Source organism: Numida meleagris, chromosome 7 (genome assembly GCF_002078875.1).
Source record: "Numida meleagris isolate 19003 breed g44 Domestic line chromosome 7, NumMel1.0, whole genome shotgun sequence".
NCBI lineage: Eukaryota > Metazoa > Chordata > Aves > Galliformes > Numididae > Numida > Numida meleagris.
This window is the reverse complement of record NC_034415.1, coordinates 28219429-28242503: the sequence shown is the minus strand read 5'-3', so window position 1 is coordinate 28242503 and position 23075 is coordinate 28219429. Positions and strand designations below refer to the sequence as shown.

Here is a 23075-nt window from a genome sequence, read left to right as displayed (position 1 = left end):
GCCCTCAGGTAACTGCCCTAACTGCCCCCCCTGAGGCAACTTCCCGCCCTCAGGTAACTGCCCTAACTGCCCCCCCTGAGGCAACTTCCCGCCCTGAGGCGTTCTCCCTGAGGTAACTGCCCTGGGCGCCATGTTGTGCCACTGGGCATTGGGTGGTCATGGCCGCCTGTTTCCCCAGGAGTGGACACAGTGGGGGCCCCTGTCTCCAGAACTCCGCTCTCATCCCTGTTTATGGGAGCATTCCAACCACCATCTCCTATCCCTTCCCACACGCCATGCCAGGGTGCTACTCCCCTCACCTCCTCCATGCACTCCTCTGCCTTACTGCCTTCCAGCTCCCACCTTCTCCCTCAGCCCTCACCACCCCCACACAACAACCCTAGCCCCTCCACCCCCCCCTACCCTCAGGCCCCCAGCTCCTTCTTTACCCCAAATTCACCCAGCTTATCCCCTGTGTTACCATCACAGAGGGACTCTTCTGCAGCTCCTCGTGTTCACACACAGGCTGTTACCAGTAGGAAGAAAGACAAGCAACTCCCATCTTCATTCCTAAGCCAAATTAAGCATGCATCAGACCACCTGGGCTCCACAGAACAGGTGCTGTACTGGCCCCAGAGGAGATCCACCCCCTGCCTCCTGCAGAGCTCAGGGCTTGCTGCAAGAAGGGTTACACACTATGGCCAATGTTAGCAAGTCAGAATGAGCATTTGCTCCTTTCTGCCTGTTCTGCCCCTAAAATACGAAGCTCTCCATGCATATGACAGGTGATCTCACCTGAGGGGATCTTTTCTGCAAGGATGGGCTGTTCTCATGGTCCCCATGCCCTGGCAGCTGGGCTCCCTGCATGGTGGGATCACCCCACACAGCACCGGGAGCATGGCCCTGCTCCTGCTGCGGCTACCCAGCAATTAGGGACTGCATCACAAAGGCTGTGCTTTCTGCCATTCCAGCTCTGCATCTGCCCAAATACACTCGCCTATGTTTACACTGGGGATGACTGGAAATAAATGTTATTCTGGTTCCTGTTAGTTACTGTTTCAAAATATTACTGGATTTTTTTTTAACCGTGGAAATAAGTACCCAAAACATTTGAGTGTGTATAGATACATGTACCCACACATATAAACAATTATTTGCACATTGTACTCCGAGCACCAGCTGCAGTTTAAAAATTAATGCGCTTCTTATGAATTGATAGATATTTCTGTTTTGTTTTAAATTCCTCCAAAGACTGAAAAAAATAACCCAATTTCATACAGGCTGCAGCATGGGAGAATATTCCTTTGTACCTTGAGGTCAAAGCTCATTAATCAACAGCTGTTACTTCCCTTTGCAGGAGCAGATGAACCACAAGTGTTAGGGTACAAATCAGAAAACGAGGGCAGTACCAGGTTGCCAGTTTGAATAGTTAAGACATTCCAAAATGTGTTGCACTGTTAAATGGGAATAAAGGGACACCACAGATGCTTCTAATAATTCCAGTTTCAAGTCAGTTTTCCCTCCTTTGTCTTAAAGAGCTTTTGATGTGTAGTCACAATATTGTCTCTCTCTCTCTCTCTCTGTTTTTAATAATTTTATATTACCTCAGCAATATAACTGTCCTGAAATATACTGAACTTTAATCTCTGAGAGATCAAACAGGAAGAAATACGATGGGATAGAGAGTGACTGAGTTGGGGGCAATATTCTCTCCTCCTATAAAAGAAAGCCCACAGCAAGATAAAAATTGCTTCTCAGATTCCACAAACGTCACATCTTTAAGAGAGGATTTCAGGCCCACAGAGAGAGCAGACTTGGGGCCACAAAAAGAAAAAACAGAGCCATTGAAGATGCAGCCAAAAGCAAGCATGCTCTCCCAGAACTCGAGGATGTGGTTTGTGTGACTACATGCTGTAAGATTGGTCCCAGCACCCTCAGAGCTCCTCCGTTTAGCACTGCTCTGTGAGTGCAACAGCCGAGAATCATTTGGCTACTATCCTTTCACTGGAATAAACACGCTGGCTCTGTCTCAAGCAAAAGAAATATCTGGGACAAAGGTATGAGTTTACATACCATGAAGACATTGTGATGTCTGAGGAGGGGAATTTAAGCCAGTATCAGCGCACAGATCTGATGGGACACAAAGGAGGTGCTCCAAGGAGTCGCTTTAGAACACAGCCAGTTCCCCTCCAAAAGGCTTTTGTTCTCCATGAGCTTACCGCAGACAGAAGCCCAGCGTCCCTGATTTTCCACTGAGGTTCTCCAGCGGAACCAGAGGTGGTGGAATTCAGCTGTGCATGTCTGCTCACTCCATTCCCTGACCACAGAACGATGAATTCATATTCTAAAGAAATACTGGTTAGAATATTGTGACATACAGTGAAGACGGTGGTTTGTTTTTTTTCCTGGCAAATAATGGTGCTGCAACAAACAATGAACTAAAAAGAAGACTGTTTTTGGTTTATTGTAGCACCTTGGAACTAAAGCCAATTTAATCTCTTTTGAATAAATACGTTAATGTCTCTTTTGGCTGGCTTGAGAACCTGCTTTATAACAAACTATACATACGCATCAAAACTGTTTATGAACTGTTTCCCAAAGGTACAGCTTGAAGCTTCAGGGTTTTATCAAGTTCATTAAAATCCCCAAAGGCTCTCCAGAAGGTAAAACCACCAATTCAGACACCACTCAAATCAGTGCAAAGACTCCTATGGATGGTTCCATAAGGAACGCTGAGAAGCTTGTTTTCTGCAAGTGACATTACCACCACACGTAGGTGGCTCTGGCTCACCACCTGCAGCTCTATAACATTCATTAATTTCTAATTAATGCGTATAATTTGCAAACAGTTGTTCCATCCTCTGTTTGCATGTGGATGATAAAGTCCCAGCTACCTTATGCACAGAGTGCAAGGGCATTCTGAAAAGAGATCCTGCCAGCGAGCCAAATCCCTTTTGATAAATACACTAACTGGAGCCAACAGATACTGAAGGTACACGTTCCATAGAAATGGTCCGTAGGGAACAGCATGTGTTTGTACTTGAGATAGTTTTTGTATTGCCTGCCATACTGTCAGGAGTGTTTTGAGTTAGGTGGACATTTTAAAGTTCTTCTGGTGAATGTAGGTTACAGAACAATATTGGAACAATAAGCTAACGTAATAGAGTATTTCCAAGCCTGAAACCTTTTTGGATATCCTTATTCATGCAAAGCAAATAATAGATCCCTTTTTTGACAATTTCTCATGCTCTGGATAAACACGTACTGGTATTTCTGAGTTTCCCAGCTCAAATTTCCACGCAAGTACTTCTCTTCCTTACCTTCTGCTTTCAATCCAGATGATGCAGAAACCCCCTATAATAGCTCCTTTGTGGGAACAAAGGATACAAATCTTCATTTCAGCCTCCACATTTTTGGTCTTTAAATCAGCAAATATTTATTCTCATTTAATGAAATATAAGCTAACCCGGAGAGGATGAGATTCTCCATATTGAAGGCTTACTGATCAGTGTTTATTCAGAGTTTTATTTCCAAACCTCTAGAGCTTCTCAATCCATTGTTACATTTCCAAGTCTTGGCTGTCCTATCGCTTTGAAGGAAGAAGGTAAGATGATTCTAGCATTTAGCATTAGGAATCCCGAAAATTCCCTCTTCCTTTGTTTGCCATTCAAATAGCTTTCATCCGTATGTCTGCATTCCCACCTGAGGAGTAACTTTTTAATTTCTGGCAAGATCTCTTCTTCACATTATCTAATTGGTTTTTAGAAGACATTTTTTTTTCCCCTCTAATCTCTCTGTGATGAATTCCTGCCTCTCTGCTCTAGCATTTGTTCCCTTAGCAGCATTTCTGAGCCAAGACTGTGATTTCAGCCTCACAGTTCACCCGCTGAGAGAGAGAAGGGCAGGAAGAGGTCTTCATAAGAGTTTTCAGGTGTATTGTGCAGTGCTGGCTTCCAGCTCCTCACTGTGAGTCTAAAAATATTTTAACCTTAAGAATACAGCTGGCTTTGAAACAAAGGGGAAGAAAGCTAAACTGCACTGTGAGCGAGCTTTTCTGTTTGAACACAAAACCACAAGGTGTGTGAGGGACTATTCCCATCGCTGCTCCACTAAGCATTAGGTGACTGCTTTCCTACTCAGGTGATTAAAGTTAAGCATGCAAATTCAAAGCTGTGCCCACGTAGATAAGACGGCAGTCCTGAGGGAGCTAAGCATGCACAGCACTGATGCGAGCGTGGTTTGACTTCAGTGTGCCTCATTCTTGTCTTCACACTGGCATCATGTCCAGCGTGTACAAATTCGTCCCAGTGGGTCAGATAAGCCTTGCTGTTCCATCTGGCAGAGGCCAGCTGCCCCAGTGCCTGTGAGCTGGTTCCGCTGCTGTCTCTTCCAGCCTGTGAAGGTTCAAAGAGGGTCTCCTGGAGATACTTTCATCTTCTTCATACATTTATTCAGTGACAGCAAATACCTTGGTATCATTGATCATGATACATCAAGATCCTTTCCAGCAGTGTTTCTCCACGCACTGTGCGTCATCCATGGTGCAAAGATTTTTTCTTCTCCATCGACTTTTTTTCCTGCATGAACTTTACCAAAACTTTTGCAATAACTGCATAACCTGAGGACCACAAACCTGTTTGGCTGCATATAGTTTCTTCTTCTTCTCAAACGTGATACTTATGAAGTGGCAGACTAACTTTCAAGTTGGAAACTTCAATCCCTAATGGGAGAGGCTAAGAAATCTCATAATAAAACACATGTGAAAGAAATGACTTTTTCTTTCCCAGCATGCTTCATGCTTAGGATGCAAAATAACTGTTTGCACTGATACAACCACTCAAAAGAATATGCAGTAGGAACATTGAAAAAATGGTTCAAGAATGACAGTACAGTTAATGCCTACTGAACAAGACACCGAGTGAGTGCTACAAAGCTGTGGATATGAGTGAGAAGGAGGAATTCCCCGGCCACCGCTCACTTAAGAGCTAATAGGTCTGGGAAAAAAACACCTCATCAGTTCCTGTAAAACACCTCTGTTCAAAAGTAAGTTCGTAGCATTTGGGAGCCTGGTAACCTGACACAGATACAGAAGTTAATACGATGTAATTATTGTCTGAATCTTCAGTCAAAATTAAATTTTACCTAACACGTAACATATTTTCATTACTGATACAGATCTAAATTTGAACCACATGGAAGCTGACATCTCAGATTCATGAAGTACTCAGAAGTCACGAAAGTCCTTGCTGTATAATTACTGATCTTAACCTGCAAGTTCAGCTTCATGCCTGTGCAACAGAGGAAGCCTGACAGCTCCGGATCCAGCTGCAATGCAATGCACCAGGCAAGCTCATACCACAGCAGGGCACGGAGCTTAGGCAAGGAGCTGTAATGGTGCTTGGTAACGAGCTACACTGCACCAACACTGGCAGCATCCTTCTCACAGTGCACCTATGCTATCCCTCTTCTTGTCTGCTCTGCGTGATCAAGCATTCATCTAAGCTTAAGTAATGACTGCAAATATGATTTGCAGAACTCTTGTGCCTGGCTCAGCAGAGCTTTTCGGCAGACTCCTGCCCGAGCACATCTTAGCCCTGTAAATACAAACCTTCTCATACATCTTTTACCAAAATTGAGGATATACTGATATGATTACATTAATACAATGTTTTAATGAACAGCAGCATAAAATAATCAGTGTTTAATATCATCTCTGGCACGTGAAATACAAAAATGCACATATCTTAATTATAAAATAGCCTTTGTTATTACATTTTCATGCTTGCCTAATTGAAATGCCCGCAATTAATAAATCAATCGTCAAGTAATACAGTGATTAAACGCATGCAGTGAAAACAAAGAAAAATATTTGTATAAGGTAGTGGCTGAATATCACCATAATATATTTCAAGGACATCTACATCAGGGTAAAAATAAAAAGCAACAGACCAAGATATAAAATGCAGAGATGTATTTTCACTTCTGCTGTACAAAACATCATCACACTTTTGTGCAAAATGATAAAAATAAAGTCATATTATACAACATTGTCAATTGAGCAAAGATTGTTTCCATTGTGTACAATAAAAAATACTATTCAGTACAAAAGAGAGTCTGCGAAAAATCGTTAAGGTACACAGCACTTCTGTAACTCATCAAAGTGGTTTCAAATGAATATTGTAGATTGCTTATACCTGAATACATTTTAGTAATTATGCATGTCATGTTTCTAGGATGAAAATTAACATTAATTCACATTATTATAATTGACAGAGTAAATTGCTATCAACGGATCTGCTGCCTGATGGAATGCGAGTTTCCCTTCTTTCGGGGTTACTGGAGTCATACTCATTGAAATTACAGATTGATCTGAAACAATAAATATTGCTGGGAAAAATTGTCATATATAAAATTGTGGTTTGGAGCCTTTCCATTAAACAGTTGCATAGCAACAAAAGGATATACAATTTCCACTTTGTCTACCTATAAAAATTATGAAATGTTATCTTTGAAGAAGTTGATTCAGGTTCTGAAATTAAAATACTTTAATTTCATTTCCTTTAAGGCAATTTCTTACAACTCCAGCCATCTTCAGCAGCCAGTAGCAGATGATTTTCGCAAGCTGATAACTCAAGATATTGTGCCGTCATATAAAATGTCTTTTTTGGCCTGAAGCTGGGCTCAGATTCCCAACGTAACGAAGGACCAAAACCCTACCTGAAGTAATTTATCCAGCTCTCAGGTCACATGCTTGAATCATAATCCTCAACTGCAACATTTACAAATATTTTAACTAGCTATTGGAACTGAAATTGCACACCCAGTAGATCGCCGAATATTTGCATCTCCTAAAAAAAGAGACAAATACTAAAATATGTTTTCAGTATTAAAAAGTTTCTGTGATTTAAACCACATCAGAGGCTTAAAAAGCTGTGAAAAAGAGTATGATAAAATGTTCTCGTTTTCAAAAATTCCCCCTTCCCCTCTTTGAGCTGTTGGTGGCACTTAGAGAAACAATGCGTCCATTCACAAAGCTGAGTATTCATACCACAAGGATCTTTGTCTGGTTGCTCTGCCCATCCTGTTAAGCAGTTAAACTTCACAGAAGATACTTGCTGCGATGTCTGTTAAACAACCAGAAGAATCTTTAATAAAATATTTGAATATAAATCTTTTCAACTACTTTCTAGTTCGTATCGTAAATAGTTATATTTACAAAGGCCTCACTTATTTACAATTCAGCTGAAATCATAGATTCGTTAGGTCCATGGATGCTCGAGTCTCCTAATAGGGAAGACTGCTTCGAGTCCATTTTGTACGGTTTTTGAGTTTTGTTTCCAAAAACGGTTATACCGATTCCGCCCGGATGACTAGGAATTGACATATGGGATAGCAAAGGAATGTTTGCCTCCTGGTTGGATCCTGAAGATGGCAAACTTGTGACGTGACCCGTGCTAGTGGACCCGCTGGCGCTGCTGGGAGAACGGCTCTTTGGAGGAGGACAGTGCTGGATGACCCGGGGCGGGCCCTGCGGCTGGTAGTGGGCAGCAGGGAAAGCGGCGTATCCTGCTGGGATCGGGTACCCGTTGATCGGGATATATCGCTGGTTTTGAGGTATCGGCGGCCCTATGAACCCGGCGATTTGGCCTTGCGGTATACCTTGTGCTGGAAACATGTAGTTAGGGTACCTGGGATTGCTTAGGTTACTAACGGGGCTTGCGCTGAGGGAAGTTGTCTGAGTGGTGGCATTCCCGCCTGAGGGGGTGGTAGAACTGGTGTGGCTTGAAAGGCCCTCCCAGGAGCGCAGCCTGGCGTGGATTTCTTTAAATCGCGGCCTCCGCGAGGGCAGGTCGTGCCAGCACTCCGTCATCAGGCTGTACATTCGAGGAGGACAGTCTTCAGAGCACGGCAGCAGCTGTCGTTTCCTGATCATCTCTATGACTTCTTGATTACTAAATCCGTAATACGGTTGAAGTCCAAAGCTGAATATCTCCCACAAAACAACTCCGAATGACCAAATATCTGAATCAGAAGAGAACTTGCCGTACATAATCGCCTCCGGTGGCATCCAGCGAATCGGCAAAAGAGATTTGTTTTGAACTCTGTAATAATCTGCTGAGTAGATTTCTCTTGAGAGTCCAAGGTCTGAAATTTTCACATGAAGCTGTTCTCCAATTAAAATGTTACGAGTCGCAAGATCTTTATGGACAAAGAAATGGCTTGATAAGTATTCCATCCCTGCAGCAATCTGGACTGCAATGTGCAGGAAATCCCCGTGGTCCAGGCTGGATTTTACAGTTCCATCCTCATCGCTGCTACATCCAACATCTGAGTGTGGTGATCTCATGATGAGGAACTCGTGGAGGTCTCCTTGGTTCATGTACTCAAAGAGCATGCAGACAGGTTGCTCCTGGGTCACCACACCTAAGAGGCAAACGATGTTAGGGTGGTGAAGCTCGGCCATAAGAGATGCTTCTTGCTGGAACTCTGCCCACTGCTGGGGGTTGTTAAAGTCTTTTAGCGTCTTGATAGCAATGAGCTGAGCGTGGTCCATGCCTGGAAGGTAGAGGTGTCCCTTGTAGATCTTGCCAAAAGCACATTCACCCAGTTCTTCCATGAAACGAACAGCCGAGAGAGGCAACTCCTTAGCCTTGCTCTGGGAAAGAAATGACAGCAAGAAGATCTTTTCACACAGGAACTCTGAAAGCCATGCAAACCAACACTGGAGCTCCTTCCTGGAGCTGCACAGCCCTGTGATACACAGGCGCTTGCACAGCAGCAGCCCCTGTTCAGATCCATCCTGAGGGATGCCAGCACCCCAGCTTCAGCACAGCTCAGGGCTGGAAGCTGCTTTATCTTACTCTGTACCCTGTTCCAAACCTATATTTAGAATTACTTTTTACCCTCTGCACAAGATCAGATAAAAGTAGTAAGTATGAAATATAAATATGCGCAGGAACCATCAGCATTTCAGCAAAGGCATTTATATACTTGGGCTTGGGCATTTATATACATACAACTGAATCTGACTGATCTCAGGAATTGAGGCAATTCACATACTTCAAGCTAAGTGCATGCTGAAGTGCTTTGTGGGCCAGCACCTACGGTTTTAGCAGAAAACTTTTTTTTTTTTGAAGTTATGTTCTTGTAGCCAATTCTTCCTTGACTTTGCTATTAACCCTTCCACGTACAGTAGAGACCATTTCTGTTCACACTCGATTGAACGATCAATCCTAAAGCATGTGGGACAGGCAGCCGGAAACAGGAGATATTGGTAAAAGAAGAAAGGCAAGCTTTTTAAAACTCTGTTGCTGTTTGCTCTTAGGCCGTAAAGAAGTGGTATTATATTCAGGTACCAACTTCCACACATGCTGTTAACCTACGCACAAACCCAGTTGTTTTGAGCCCTCCATATTGCTATAGGTAGTAATTTAAGGCTAATGAGTTTGGGATCCGCATTTCGCAAAAGAGCATAGACATTAGCATTTGCATTCCTGACACATTATAGCTGCAGCTTTACAGTAGCAACACAGGAGAATAACTGATGTTTTAAAAAATCATTTAGAAGTGGCATTTCAGAAGAAACGAATTCTAATTGTACTGACCACTTTCAGTTTTTAGACAAATACTGCATAAATAATAATAATCATCATCGTTGAGCCATTTAAGCAGGCAGCCAGTAGACTGTACGGTGATGGCAGGAAATTAGCTATATTGTTGAGGAACAGATGGTTTATATTATACAAATCCTTTAGGCTAAAACTTGTTTAGGTCTGGCATATTGTAAATTATATTTTAGTAATGAAAGTGAAATGACCTCTGTCTGACCTCGGGCAGGGTTTGTCTGTTTGAACCAACATAGTGGAAAACTATGAAAGAAAATGAAGTCATAAAGTTTTGGCAGGAAGGGCTCATTTCAAGTTAAGCGGTTATAAATCTGCTTAGTTTTTGTTTGACAAGTATTTGTCATACAGCGGTGTACAAAATGTAAAGAAGTGTAAAATACATATGAGGCAGCACGCCAAAGTAAACTGAGTACAAAGGCAGAGCGGTGGGAGCGAAGCCCACCGCCCCTATCTCTGCATCGGTCCCTTCCATTAGGTGAATGACAGGACGAGCTCAGTTTATTATATTTTTTGAAGGCAATTAAAATCCTTTAAAACTGAAGCGGGCTGAAATGCTAACATTTTTATTTGTCCGAGCAAACACACATCCACCTCACTTGGAGCTTAAAGCCTACGAGTGGTTTTACCCCAAGTTGACATTAATACTGGATACGGTATTTAAAAATAGGATTCCACTTCCTTTCTTTTAAAATCTTGTTTGAAAGGCAATCAAAACATTTGAAACAGGCAGAGCTCAGTTTCTCGGTAGGAAAATATGGAATGAGCATAAATAAAATGGAAAGCTTTTTTGCAGCATATGACTTGAAACATAACAAGAAGACAAGTGTGCTCTATATTTGCAAAACACTTCTGGATCAGTTACTCTCCTACGTAGCACGCACGAGGCATCGGTGCGTCAGCAGCACAGGGGGAAAATGGGACCTTGTTAAAATGAAGCCGGCATTCCCATGATCTTCAGGTTAGGCAGGATTTTAGCAAAATATCTTTGAGTGGAGACCAAGAAGCACATTTATCAAAATACTCCACAGAGGTTGGATGCAAGATGTAGTTGTGACACCTACCAAGTAAAACGCTTTTTTACTATTACCCACATTTCATTATTAAGCAGGTATTTTGTTATTAAGAGTGTATTAAGCATTTTCAGCTGCTCTAAGCTGCACATGGAAGTTGAAATTAAGAACTATAAAGGAAGAAGAAAGACAAATTCACTGGGCTCATGTGCAGACCAAACTCTGCCTGTCCACCCCAAAGAGATCCCCAAGCAGCACTCTGCAGCCCCAGGGCCTGTCACTATGTAAAACAAGGAGCCTCGTGTGAGCATTATGCCATGCAACACCATGAACTTATACAGACCTTGCAGTGATCTCTGCACTCTGGAAAGAATACCTACAACAGCAATGTTTGAAAAAAGCAGCAAAATCTGAAGAAGCGACACTTAAGTGTTCACACCAATAAAATCAGAATTTGGGTTAATTTTGCTGTGTCATCTTACTGCAAAAAAAAAAGCTTGTGCCAAGGCATGTCTGAGTGTTTGAGACATCACACTCTGCACAGTTTCTAATTACTTGTAGAGGTTGGTTTTCCCTGTGAAATGCTTTGAAAGAACAACCTCCCTCAAGCTACTGAAGAAAACTGGCACGATGTGAAAAAGAAGACAATGAAATAATCTTTCCAGGGCATTGTTCAGCCTGTAGGTGGCAGAAGGCATTTACAGCCACGAGTGGGTGACCCATGCAGGTTTGCACACTGGCTGCCCTGCTGATAAACAAGGAGCTCAAGGTTAATCATGCTTAAATCTTAAATGATTTTAAAAGCAAGCGCTTCATGAACTTGGGACTACAGGGAAGCAAAACAACACTGGTAACAAGAGCAGCTCTGCACCAGCTGTGCTGGCCAGAGCTGGAGGCAGATCCTTGGGCTCTGTTTCAGTAATTTCTCTTTTAACTGAGAGAATGAGTAAGGCTGAAAAAACAAGGAGCAAATCTTTCCAAAGTGATTTCAGCTGAGTGAAGGTGTGTCTACAGCAGACCCAGCAAAAAACTCTCTTGAGAAAATGCTGAATCACATATTTATCTGCACTACTTTCTGACTTCAGAAAGGCCTCCAAATAAGTAATCTAGAGGTACTTCAGGAATGGGCTGCTCCTGTACTACAAAAAGCTCCAGCTTCTATTTCTGCAGATACATGGACATACAGGAATTACCTCTGCAGGTCCACACTCGCTATGCTGCTGCTAACAAGAAAAGTGCTCGCCCGAAGTAAGGCACCAGCAGAAACCACAAGTTGGAAATCAGCTTAACTTTTCAGCGCTGAATTGATCAAAGCATTTCACTCCCTGCCCTTGCAGGCAGCAAAGCTTCGAGGCAGGAACGAGCTGCGGGCTCACCTTTGGTTTATAGGCGTTGAGCATTGACATCTCCACATTCTGTCCTCTGACGTGTTTTGGCTGTCTCTGAACTGGAGGGGAGGATGACTTCTGGTTGTTGCGACAGATGCAGATGAAGAAGAAGAGCAATGCTATGGCCAGGGGAATGGTAACACTTGGCACCAGGATATACAGGATTTCCATCTTATTCTTTTCTTTGGCATCCTTATAATCTAGTTCGGGGAAAAACAAACAAACAAACCATGAATGAAGTCTCCACGCAGCTGAACATGTCTCTAGGTCAATTAGAAGTAATAAGAAGAATAAACTATTGCAATCCACCTTCTTTAATAATAACAGAGCAATTCATTTTGTTGAGTAACGTTTCCCCAGAAGTACAGAACTGAAGGAACACCAACAAGCCAGGAACCATTTCACTGCAGCATGTTGGTTCAAACCTCCTCAGGGTCACAAAACTGCTGAATGCTGCCATGCAGCTATTGCTTGGGGGTGAAATGAAGCCATGGTCTGGTATGGCTCCACAGAAAGGTTGATTTCTAAAACAGCTTATGGAAGAAAGACTTCAGTAGGTTTGTGGGCAGCTGTTAAAAAGGACAGTTTCATCTCCCCATTTATTTCAAGCCTCCTGTTCTCAGCATTTCCTAGAATGCAGCAGTGGTAACCGGAAGGAAAGCTAGGGCATAGGTAAAGCCAGTAATAAAGAAGGTCTGGAAGAGGTTGGGAAGCCGGTTTGTTTACCACACTGCCAACACTAGCTGCAGAATTTGCTCCTTCTGCACACAGCCCTCTTCACAGCCAGGGAGGAAGTGATTCATTTCCAAAGCACGAGACCTCTTCCACCAGTGCCCAACAAGGACACCTGACGCTCGCCTCTCTCCGGCTGACCCTGGGCTCTCAGGGTGTGCTGCTTGGAGGGAAGGCGCAGCAGGAGGGGAGGGAAGGGGCTCTGGAAAGGAGATAACATCCCTGCATTCACTCAGCACCCGGCTGTGTTGACAAGGACACCGCTCTGAGCCTGCTTTGCTCTGGCATTGCCCTTGTGTCCAGCTGAAGGGCGGTGAGTGCTCTCCCCCTACAGACCAGGGCACAGGGCCGGGACCCTCCCCCCACGCCACCTCCTGGGGAGGTCCCTGTGCTACAAGCAGCTAGGGTTCTCCTGCACCCAGGGGTGCTACAACCAAGCTGTCCCTTCTGCCTTTCTCTACTGCGCTGTCGGCGGTGGGTGTCTTTTCTGAGTTGCTGTCCTCTAGCACGGACACACAGTCAATGCCTTTCCCCCCCTTACTATATTTATCTTTGCTAAGCCTCATGCTTGAATTGCTCCATGTTTCACATCTCCCATATTCAAGTTGACAAACTTTTATGAAATGTTATCTATTGCAGCTTGTGAGACAACTGAAAGATACAATTGAAGAAAGGAAAAGAAAGCAGCAGCATGAGGCAGATGGAGACCTGGGCACTAGTTCATCACCTGAGCTACTTCAGTCAAAGGAGATTATTATTCTTATTAAGTAGCAGCCCCTGCCACGAAGCCTCATTAGGTTAATAGGTTTCTTGAGAGCCACCCCAATTAAATCAATTTCCCGTTTAGGCATGTCCTGGTGAGACAGAACACACAATACTTATTAAAGTTTGCCTGAAATGGCTCTTTCAGCTCGTGCAGAAGCAGCAGAATTCAAGTCCCACTTGGTATTTGGGTTTTAATATGCAGATTAGCATTCAACAATTAAATGACTACTCACCTGATGTAGCTCTATTTGTCTGTACTTAAAATAATAATGCCATACAACCCAGCTGTACAGCAAGTACCATTTAAGGCAATGGTGAGAGGTAATTAAAACCCTTGTTAGGAGTTCTTTGAGCCAGCCAGCCTATCTCATTTATTATCTAGTAAAACGTTCAAACCAGAGACTCTTGCAAGACGGCCAAAAGCGTCCTGCTTTCAGCTAGTATACATCAAAAGACCAAAACAGTCCTGGGATCTCAGAGCTCATCTAGAAGGGGCCTTACAAGCAGCTCCCCTCCAACGACTCCTAATTATCCAATTATCCAGATGCTCTACGGAAAGCTCAGGGCTGTGCCAGCTTCCCCTGCCTGGACCAACCCAGGCACCTGCACCCGCAGCCACGCAGCTCATGGAGCAGACAGCCCAGGGCTGACCAGACCTGTGGGGCATCCTGACTGCTGCCTGGTCCAGGTTTCTGTAAGGAAGGGCTGGAAAAGGTTTCTGGCACAGGTTATACAGCTTAAACTACTCCTGTGCCTCCATCACTGTGCCTCCTGAACAAGAAAAATAGTAGAACTAAAACAGTATGAAAAGAGATAAAAGACTGAAAAGCGTCTATGAATTTTAGAGAGGGTTTGTGATGTGCACGATGATCCCAAACTGTCTGCCTGTCTCCAATCTATTCTTTCACTAAGAACATAATTTAGATCCCATTTTGGCATCGATTCCCATCTTTCCATTAATTGAAAAAGACTTTGGAGCAGGCTCAGCACATGTCTCGCTGCAGGAATGTTCATAACCATAACCAGAAATAATTTAATTTGGTTCTGGCTATTGAACAGTAACATCAAAAGGTATGTCCTTTCCAAGGGAAAAGGTATTGTCACTGTCACAACTTGGAAGCAACGTAAAATTGTGTGTGAAACTTTCCACTGTGAGTTTCCAGAGCACTTCTGTGGGTCCCCTCCAACTCGGGATACCCTGTGATTCCGTGATAATATACACTAAGTGTCTATGGTAAGAAACTCATTAATTACCACACGCCGGGACGTCGCAGAGCTCGGACTTGAAGTTCTCATCCAAGGTGAAGCACCACGGGGCGTCCTTCTGGTTGCCGGGGTTGCGGCAGTAGGAGTGCCCCCCGTTGAGCTCCGGGTACCTGATGGCGGTGAAGGTGTGCGTGTGCGGGTACTGCGAGTTCCACGGCTGGCACTGCCGCCCTGACCTGGTCACGCTCACCGTGCCCCGGTAGTCCACCCCTGTGCTGTTGTAGCATTTGTGATCTGGAAGAAAAGACAATGAAAGGCAAGGATCTGAGCGCTTCTTCTGGCCCGAGGCCGGTGAAGCCAGCTCAGGAGCACAAGCTCCCAGTTTGCTGGGGCTGCAGTGCGGGGCCTGCTTTGCATTCACATTCCTGGGAGGATTTAAAGCTTATGCTTCTGTAATGAAAACAGCTTATGCCAAGCGTTTTTAATATAAGATACACAAAAGAAGTAAAAACTACAGTAGGAACCTGAATTGCAGCCATTATTTTCATCTGAAGGTGGAGAGCTTGTGGGAGCCACGTGTTGTACTTCCCTATTCAGATGTATAAAGGTTGGGAGCAGGCTGCAGCCCAGCCTGACCAAAGACTGAGCTCAGTGGGTGCCCAGAATTGGCTGAATTAGGTAGGGACAGCCCTGGACTGGACCCTAGAGCTGTAGGTAAGCACCCTGGAGCTGCACAGGGAGGCTGAAGCTGCCAACATTCCCCAGTATTCAAATGCTTACACTGCCATTGTTTCCCGCTACCTCTTAAGTGCAAAAGATAAGAAGCAAATTAACGGATATTAATGTAAGCGCAGAGGCAGCTAAAGAAAGAACTGAAAAAATATTTCTGAATTAGCCCACTCCAGACTGGCGAGCGCGGAAGTGCCATAAGGGAGAGTGGCAAAGCACAGTGCCTTTGCACTTTCACAACTCAGCGCTAGCTCCAGCACTGAGGCACAAGCAGCTTCACCCTCTTCACCATTACATTTTCTGCATGGACACACAACCACTTTTCACTTACTTTTATTTATGGGATCTGCCATGGGAATCCCAATCCGGATACAATTGACGGCTTCAGGGCTATCTGGCTGGGGAAGATCCTCACAGTTGGGCAGCTTTAATCTCATCAGAATCATGGGATTGGATCTAGCAAAAATATACTCTGTCTGACACAGGACATTTTCCAGAATTTCACATTCGTCGCGGCACAGGTCTCGTGGTTTGGGAGCTGGTGAAGTCTCATCGCAGTAGGGGAAGGCGTAGTGGCAGAGTGAAGGAATTGCAAACTGGGAGCATTTATCCGACAAATGGCTGGAAGTGCCAATCATGGTGAAGGCAGCTGCAAAATATACAAGAGGATTTTACCTAACCCGGTGGGAATTTCACTCCCGTGCTCTTGCCCTCCCAGCACAGCCCTCCCTTCCCATTGCGACTATTACTTTCAGAGATCCAGGTGACGAACAGACCTTCCAGAAATACACAGCACTAATTGCATTAAAAGTTATTAACGACGCTGATTTTGCTGACAGAGAAAACACATCTGGTTTTCAACACTGGCCTAATGTTAAGCACGTTACCAAAACCCAAAATCTAATTATACATTATTTCCCCAAGTAATTTATAACGGCTTGCAAAGACATTGGATATTTGGATATCTTTGGCCCAACAAGGGAAAATCAAAGTGCCTGAAGGCTGCACGATGACAAAACTCCCTGGAGGCATTCAAGGCCAGGCTGGATGGGGCTGTGAGCAACCCGGCCTAGCAGGAGGTGTCCCTGCCTATAGCAGGGGGTTGGAACTAGATGATCTTAATGGTCCCTTCCAACCCAAACTGTTGTATGATTCTGTGAAAACTGGTGTCCTTGCTGAGGGAGCTCACAGCAACAGAGGACGAATAGCAAACAAAAACACTGCGGTTCATGAAACATTAGCAGCTTTTCGGAAGAAGTTTCCTGGGAAAGAGGCAAGTGCATTTTTTACCCACCTGTGATCTGATTTTCTATTTCACCTTGCATATGCAAAGACTCCATGTAAATGGTTCGATTCCCAATAAACCGCGCACAGGCGATCCCCCGGTAGGGCTGGCAAAAACCATCCTCTTCGTACTCGTCACTGAAATCAATCATAAACACAAAGGGGTGAAATGTTTCACACGCGATTCTGCAACAAAGCGTCCCCCCGGGGAGCTGGCACTCGGATTATCCGCGCCCGACGCGAGGGGCTCGCGCCGTTTGTCCCGCAGCCCGCGATTCGTTCTGGGGATGCTGGCGCGGCGCGGAGCCTGCACGCCGTCCTCGCCTCCATTAAGAGCCTGTGATAAGGGATTATATGGTCTTTAGGTAGAGCAGAGGGCACGGCCCAGGCTTTGTGCCCCGGCTGATTTTAACCTGAAAGGATTCTTGCAGCCCCACAGGTAGTTTGCGGGAGCGCACAAATGATTCTGAAGCGAACACAAGGAGCGCACGACATCCCGAGTGTTCAGCTGCGTGGTAAAAACAGGTAACGGCACTTCAGGTTCGCGAGGAGATGCGCTGACGTGCCATGAGCTGAATGCTTTTTGCAGGAGGGAGGAGGCCACGCTCAGGAATATACCCAGCCGTGAACAGAAAACATAAACTGACCAGAAAAGTGGAGCTAAGTTTATTTAAGGCAGCTACGATGCTGTTTTCTATTTCTGAACCAAACCTGTACTTCGACAGTGATAAGCACAGCAGGAACAGTTACACTGGCGGAGACAGAATTAGAAGCGTACATGAAAATCACACCCCTCCCAGCTCTGAAATAGGAAATGTTCCCTCAATCCTCCACCGGTGTGGCAACGGTTATTGCTAAAACAGAACCGCAGCTAAACCACGAGTTAAGAAGCCAGATTTCTTTCATTAGGTGCTTTGTTTTATGCACTATAGGAGACATTCAATGCATAAATCCAGATGTGAAATTATTTGCCAATATTCTTCAAACAAAGCAAAGAAAGGAAATGACTAAGCCTCTGAAGACCAGAGCAGGCACTGCTTGCTTTGAGCAGGTAAGCCGCAGCTCGCTGCTGGCACTCAGCTTTATGGGGGCTACAAGGAGGGGTTTGCAGGCGTGAATCTGCCCTTTCACTTTCTCACTTTGAGAACCCAGCTGGAGACATTTGGGACCCAACTCCTGAACAGACACCTCGGCTCTGCTGAGGTCACGGCGAAGGGAGAAGCTTAATGAAACGTTAATAATTTCTGCTGTTTGTGCCAATACCCACACAAGACAGCTCCTATACGGCTCTCAAACGAGGAAAAGTGATATTGGAATACCCCCAGGTACGATCGTAGCTGGCTTAGGCAACAGGTTACTTACTTTCTGTATTTCTTTCCCCCAAATTCATCCCCCCCCAGACACTGAAAGCATAACAGCACCATCAGACTATGCCGCTAATAGGGGAAAATCACATCTTTTTTAATCAACTCTGCCATTAGCTTTAACAAAAGCCACTTTCATCCCCTCCTGGAGACCTTGGCTGTGAGAGCTTGGAAATGCAAATGGCACGTCCCGCTTTGAAGTCACCCCGCATTGTGCGCGGGGCTTAGAGCAGCGTCCAGCGCGGCTCCCAGCGCCCTGTCACTAATGGGATTAACGGGCAGAAGTGCTGGGATCGCCCCTCGGGACACTCCATGCACCTCCCGGCTCTCCCGCAGCGCTGCGGTGCCTCGCAGCTGGGGATGGGGAACTGACGGCCGTGGTTTATGACTGTGAAGACAGGGGATGGGAAGAGGGGTGGATGGGAGCTGGGTACCTTCCACAGCCAACTCCCCTCCGCTGAGAGACGGGTGGGAAGGGGCCCAGGCGTCACTGGATGATGGTCCCAAGATGCTCTCAAGGATACTGAAAATTGGAGTGCAAAGGCATAATCTCTAAACTGCCAATCAATCTTCGTTAACTAGAGCAGTGGTAGGCTGAGATGAGCTGGGTAAAGCACAGCCAGTGCTGACGGGCTGGCCAGCATCGGTGATCACAGAACCATAGAGTGGCTTGGGTTGGAAGGGACCCCAAGGATCAACACATTCCAACCCCCTGCCACAGGCAGGGCCACAACCTCCAGAAAATGATGCCGACACCTGAGCACACTGGCGTGTTCCTGCACCGTTGGCTACGGCCAAAATCCTCTGCCGGTTCCTGAAAGGGCAACAGCTGAAACGTGCACTGAAAACCACAGCAGCTGCTGCAGGCTCTGGAGGCCAATGCTCCACCTTCTAATCAATTAATCCCCAAACAGGATAAAATTCATTACTTATTTATGAACAATTCCGGTTTTTAATATTATTTTTTAAATTACATTATCATTTAATTGGAGATTTAACTCACGGACTACACCTAACAACTGCCCTTGTAGACAATCAAGCAGAACAATTTAAACACTCAATTAGAGAAGACAATATCAGGAGGAATGCAATTAACGTCAGCAAAGCAAATTTGCCTCACACTAAGGTTCACCTTTGAACTAAAGAAGATTTCAGTGCAATGGCTGCAGCGGTATGGCTTGCTGGTGAGCAGGGCCACCCGCTTACCTTGATGGAAATGCCCCGAGGAGCAGGATTTGGGAGATTATCTCAGGAGGTGAAGATTAGAGGAAAGCGGAGAGCCCAGATCCCAAAGCCTCTGCATGCCAGAGCAGAATTCATAGCGGGACATTGTAAAATGAGTGGCTCAGGTGGAGGCACTGCCTTGAATTGCCTTGGAAAACAGCTCCGTGATGGGGCAGAAGGATAAATCAAATGGAATGGGAACAGCAGAGTGGGACAGAGCTCTTGCCTGGCCTTAACACATCTGCACCTCCTGCTGCCAGCTGGCAGCCGCCTCTGGCTGGCTTTAAACATAGAGGTCTGGCTCTGGGATGGAGGCCGAGGCCGCTGATTCCTCCTATGTAACCCACGCGATGCACACCTCCTGTGTGTGCTGTGAGCAAACCACTGCTCGGACACGTGCTTCGCAGTCCCAATACGACCCCATCCACAGCAACACGGTGGGTCTCTGTGGCTCAACAGGAGGTAAGATAGGAGACATTCTGCAACTAGCGTGTTAAAATCAACAGACAAGCTTAAGTCCTAAGGAAGCAGAAAACAATCCAAGCCAGGGGGCACTGCTGACTGGGATAGACTTCATATGAACCAACTGCCCCCCACCTCCTGCACATCCCGCACCCCACAAACCTTCACAATGACTACACAAAAGAAGGGAAGCTCTGGATTTTAATGCCTGACAGACGATAGAGCACTTAACTGTTTTGAGGTTATTTCTTTTCACATTTGGTTTCCACTCTGTTTGCTAGACCAACCGTGATGTTTACCTTGGAGCTTGCCCATCAGTTTTAGATCCTGCTGCAGCTCCCCATGCACCAGCACTTCTAGCTTCATGGAATAACAGTGCCACGGATTAAGGTTACACTGTACTAAGGTGTCCACAAATATCTGACTGCACAAAATCAAAGTCACAGCACAAAACAAAATTGCCAACAACTGACGAAGAACTTACTGAGGTTCACACCAACAACAGGTCCGGGAACTCAGTTTAACATAAGTTTTGTGACCAGACTTTATCATGAAAGACTGAATCAATTAATAGAAAAGCTGGACCTCATGAGCTTATGTTGTATTTATTTTTACAACATCCAATTTATTGAAGTTAAATATTCCAAAGATGGTGTAATTGCGCACCACACCCCGCAGATTTTTTTCTTTATTTTTTTTCTGCTTTGAATAGGACTAGCACGATTATTTGATGCGAAATACGCACAAAAACATTTTGATATGTCACCATTTTGAACATGGGCAGATGACAGATGGAGGACAAGGCAAGCCCAAGTCCCAAATGCTTTGAGTGTCCCAAGAGCAGGGGTAGGAGGCCCAGTCTCCCTTCTGACACTCATTCCAGCACTAGCACACTACTATGTACACTGCCACAGTGAGGACTTACTAAAAGCAGCAGGGAAAAGATATTGTAATGTGCAGTGACAGTGGAAGATGGTGATGTAAAGCCAACATGGGATTAAGGTATGTGTGCAAAACTTGTTTTAGGACCATTAACAGGTACGAGGAGCTGACAGCAAATAAATGCAGCATTATCTCTGAGATCTACCCAGTGGAAAAGGAATAGCACTGGCTCTGTGTGAAGGCCGTCCAGACAATTTCTCATTTACAAAGTGAAAGGCATTTTGTCTTAATTTTTTTTTTTTTTTTTTTACCACAGCACTCAACCAGTCAGAGCTGTTTATCTAAATAATTTATATCCAGCAGCAGAGTAGTGATGGGAAAATCCAGCCAACATTGCCCAGTTCAGACAACCGACTGCTTTATGCCCCTCTCTTTCCAAGGGAACACTGCTCGGTCCCACCATCCCTGCACAACCCCCTGTGCCCCTCAGCAGCTGCACCACGAGGGCCCTGCTCACTGCTGAAACCTGCACTGACACAGCTGCACCCGCAGCCGGGGTGATGGCGGTGCTGCTTTGGAGGAGTTGAGTTCATAACAAATGCCGATGGGTGACAGCATGGAGGGAAGAAATCTGCTCCATAAAAAATGTTGCAATTAATTAAAAGGCATATCAATAAATTTTTATTACTGCGTGTATCAAATACACCTTCTGTGCATGCTTAAATGCTGTGTAAATTATTTTACATTGTCAAATAAATTGTGTTCTGTTCCATACTCATGTTCCAGCTTCGCTCAGAATAAAAGGTAAAGAGTTTCTACTTGGCAGATATCCCTTAAAGCAAACAGATGAATAATATTCTGTCAGACTTTCCAAAGAGCAAAAGCCCACTGCTTGTGCCTGACTTTGAAAATGGGAACGTATTGGCTCTGTTTCACAACAGTATTTCAGAAATGGGAAGGCTGCATTTTACTTTGCAAAAAGAAGAGAACTGCCCAGACTTGCGTGTCACTGTGTAATTTAAGAAAAAGTTCTGTGTAATATAAGCTATTGGCGTTTTGACACCCCTCTAAAGTCACAGGGCAGCTAGGGTTTAACCGGCTCACTAGAAACGCGAAGGCATAAAATAAAAAATTAATAACACCGGGTTTTGTCATCGTTACATTTACAGAGTCCCACAGCACCACTGATACACCTCCTTCCCAAACATAATCAAAAAATACTTCAATGAGCAAGTATGATCTGCCTGAACAGCTACCTCATTTAGTTATTTGTTGCTTCCCGTTCCACACTGACAGCTGGTTCTACGCGAAGCCTCCAACCTGGACACGGACAAAGCATGAAAAATGGACATGCCTCTGGGCTGCTGTGCTGCGGGGCTCAGCACAGGGAAGGCAGTGGCTCAGGCCAGCTCTGCCGCCACATGACAGCCATTCCCTGCTAAAACTGGGACAGCCACAGCTACCTGGTCACCCCAAGTCTCCCAATTTCACGGACACGTTGCTTGGGGCTGCCGAACATTGCGCTCCCCACCCTGCTCACTTCTGGTCAGGGATTTGCGTGCTGGCAGGTGGCCGGAACCACATGCAGTTCTGCTAACCAAAGGCAGGCAGCGGTGCGGAACCCACAGTTTTGAAGCTTAATAAAGTACAACTCCCATACAATTAATCCCTTGGCAAGGGTGCACCGATTCACAACTGCCTGCTTTTTTTGTCACTGTAATGAAGTTTTACAGTGTCTCTATCAAAATCATTCACTTTTGGAAAGTAAAAGCTGCCTAGATGAGCTCGATACCCGTGGTCATGAATTGGATTTAAATACTGACCAAAACCAACTAAATTATCTGGGAGGTTAGCCTCTGAGATTCACTCTTTTTCTCCTCTTAAACACTCTCTAACAATTCCCCCGCTCCCAAACTCCTTCTGCACAGTCAGCGGCCCTGTGCGCGGGTCGGGCTGTGCGCTGGCTCGGCAGCTGCAGCTGGTTAGGGAACGACCCTGGTAACAGCGCTTGGATCTTTCCTGGCACATCTGCTACATCATTATTCAAGATGAACTGCAAATCATATGCTCGCAGTTAGGGATATGGCAGGAAAACTTCTCGCACTCATGTTTTGTTTGACAAAGCTATTTTAGGGTTATGTTTGGAAGGTCGGTTCGTCCAAGTTTTGAGATGCAGGAGAAAAAATGTAAGATGTTTTTGAAGAGCAGTCAAGCAGGATAAGATTACAAGTGCTAAGTGTTGCCTCTTGTAGCAAAGCTTTGTGCTGCACAGCCAAACACTCTCCCTCCCCCTGGACTCTCACGGAGCCGCGATGATCTCACATACACATCCCTTATCCACCTCTCATCAGGCATTAACCTTTAGATAAGGAGGGTTTGATGGAATGCTCATTGGCTGCACACCATAAATCGGCATTCTGCAGG

General features: G+C 45.1%; 1 protein-coding gene and 1 long non-coding RNA gene across 3 annotated transcripts in view; both read right to left on the bottom strand.

The window, feature by feature from the left end:
• Nucleotides 1–2462, bottom strand: part of LOC110402849 — a 49222-nt gene extending 46760 nt beyond the window's left edge. Inside the window, exon 1 of the long non-coding RNA XR_002441338.1 lies at nucleotides 461–2462. This is a non-coding gene — a long non-coding RNA (uncharacterized LOC110402849). The remainder of the gene's footprint in view (nucleotides 1–460) is intronic.
• Nucleotides 5632–23075, bottom strand: part of ROR1 (receptor tyrosine kinase like orphan receptor 1) — a 137821-nt gene continuing 120377 nt past the window's right edge. For both annotated transcript variants that reach the window (XM_021405389.1, XM_021405390.1), the window contains exons 5-9: nucleotides 16730–16857; nucleotides 15767–16084; nucleotides 14755–15000; nucleotides 11992–12203; nucleotides 5632–8635 (exon numbers count right to left, since the gene is read on the bottom strand). In XM_021405389.1, coding sequence (XP_021261064.1) covers nucleotides 7211–8635; nucleotides 11992–12203; nucleotides 14755–15000; nucleotides 15767–16084; nucleotides 16730–16857 — 2329 coding nt within the window. In that variant the 3' untranslated portion in view covers nucleotides 5632–7210. The remainder of the gene's footprint in view (nucleotides 8636–11991; nucleotides 12204–14754; nucleotides 15001–15766; nucleotides 16085–16729; nucleotides 16858–23075) is intronic.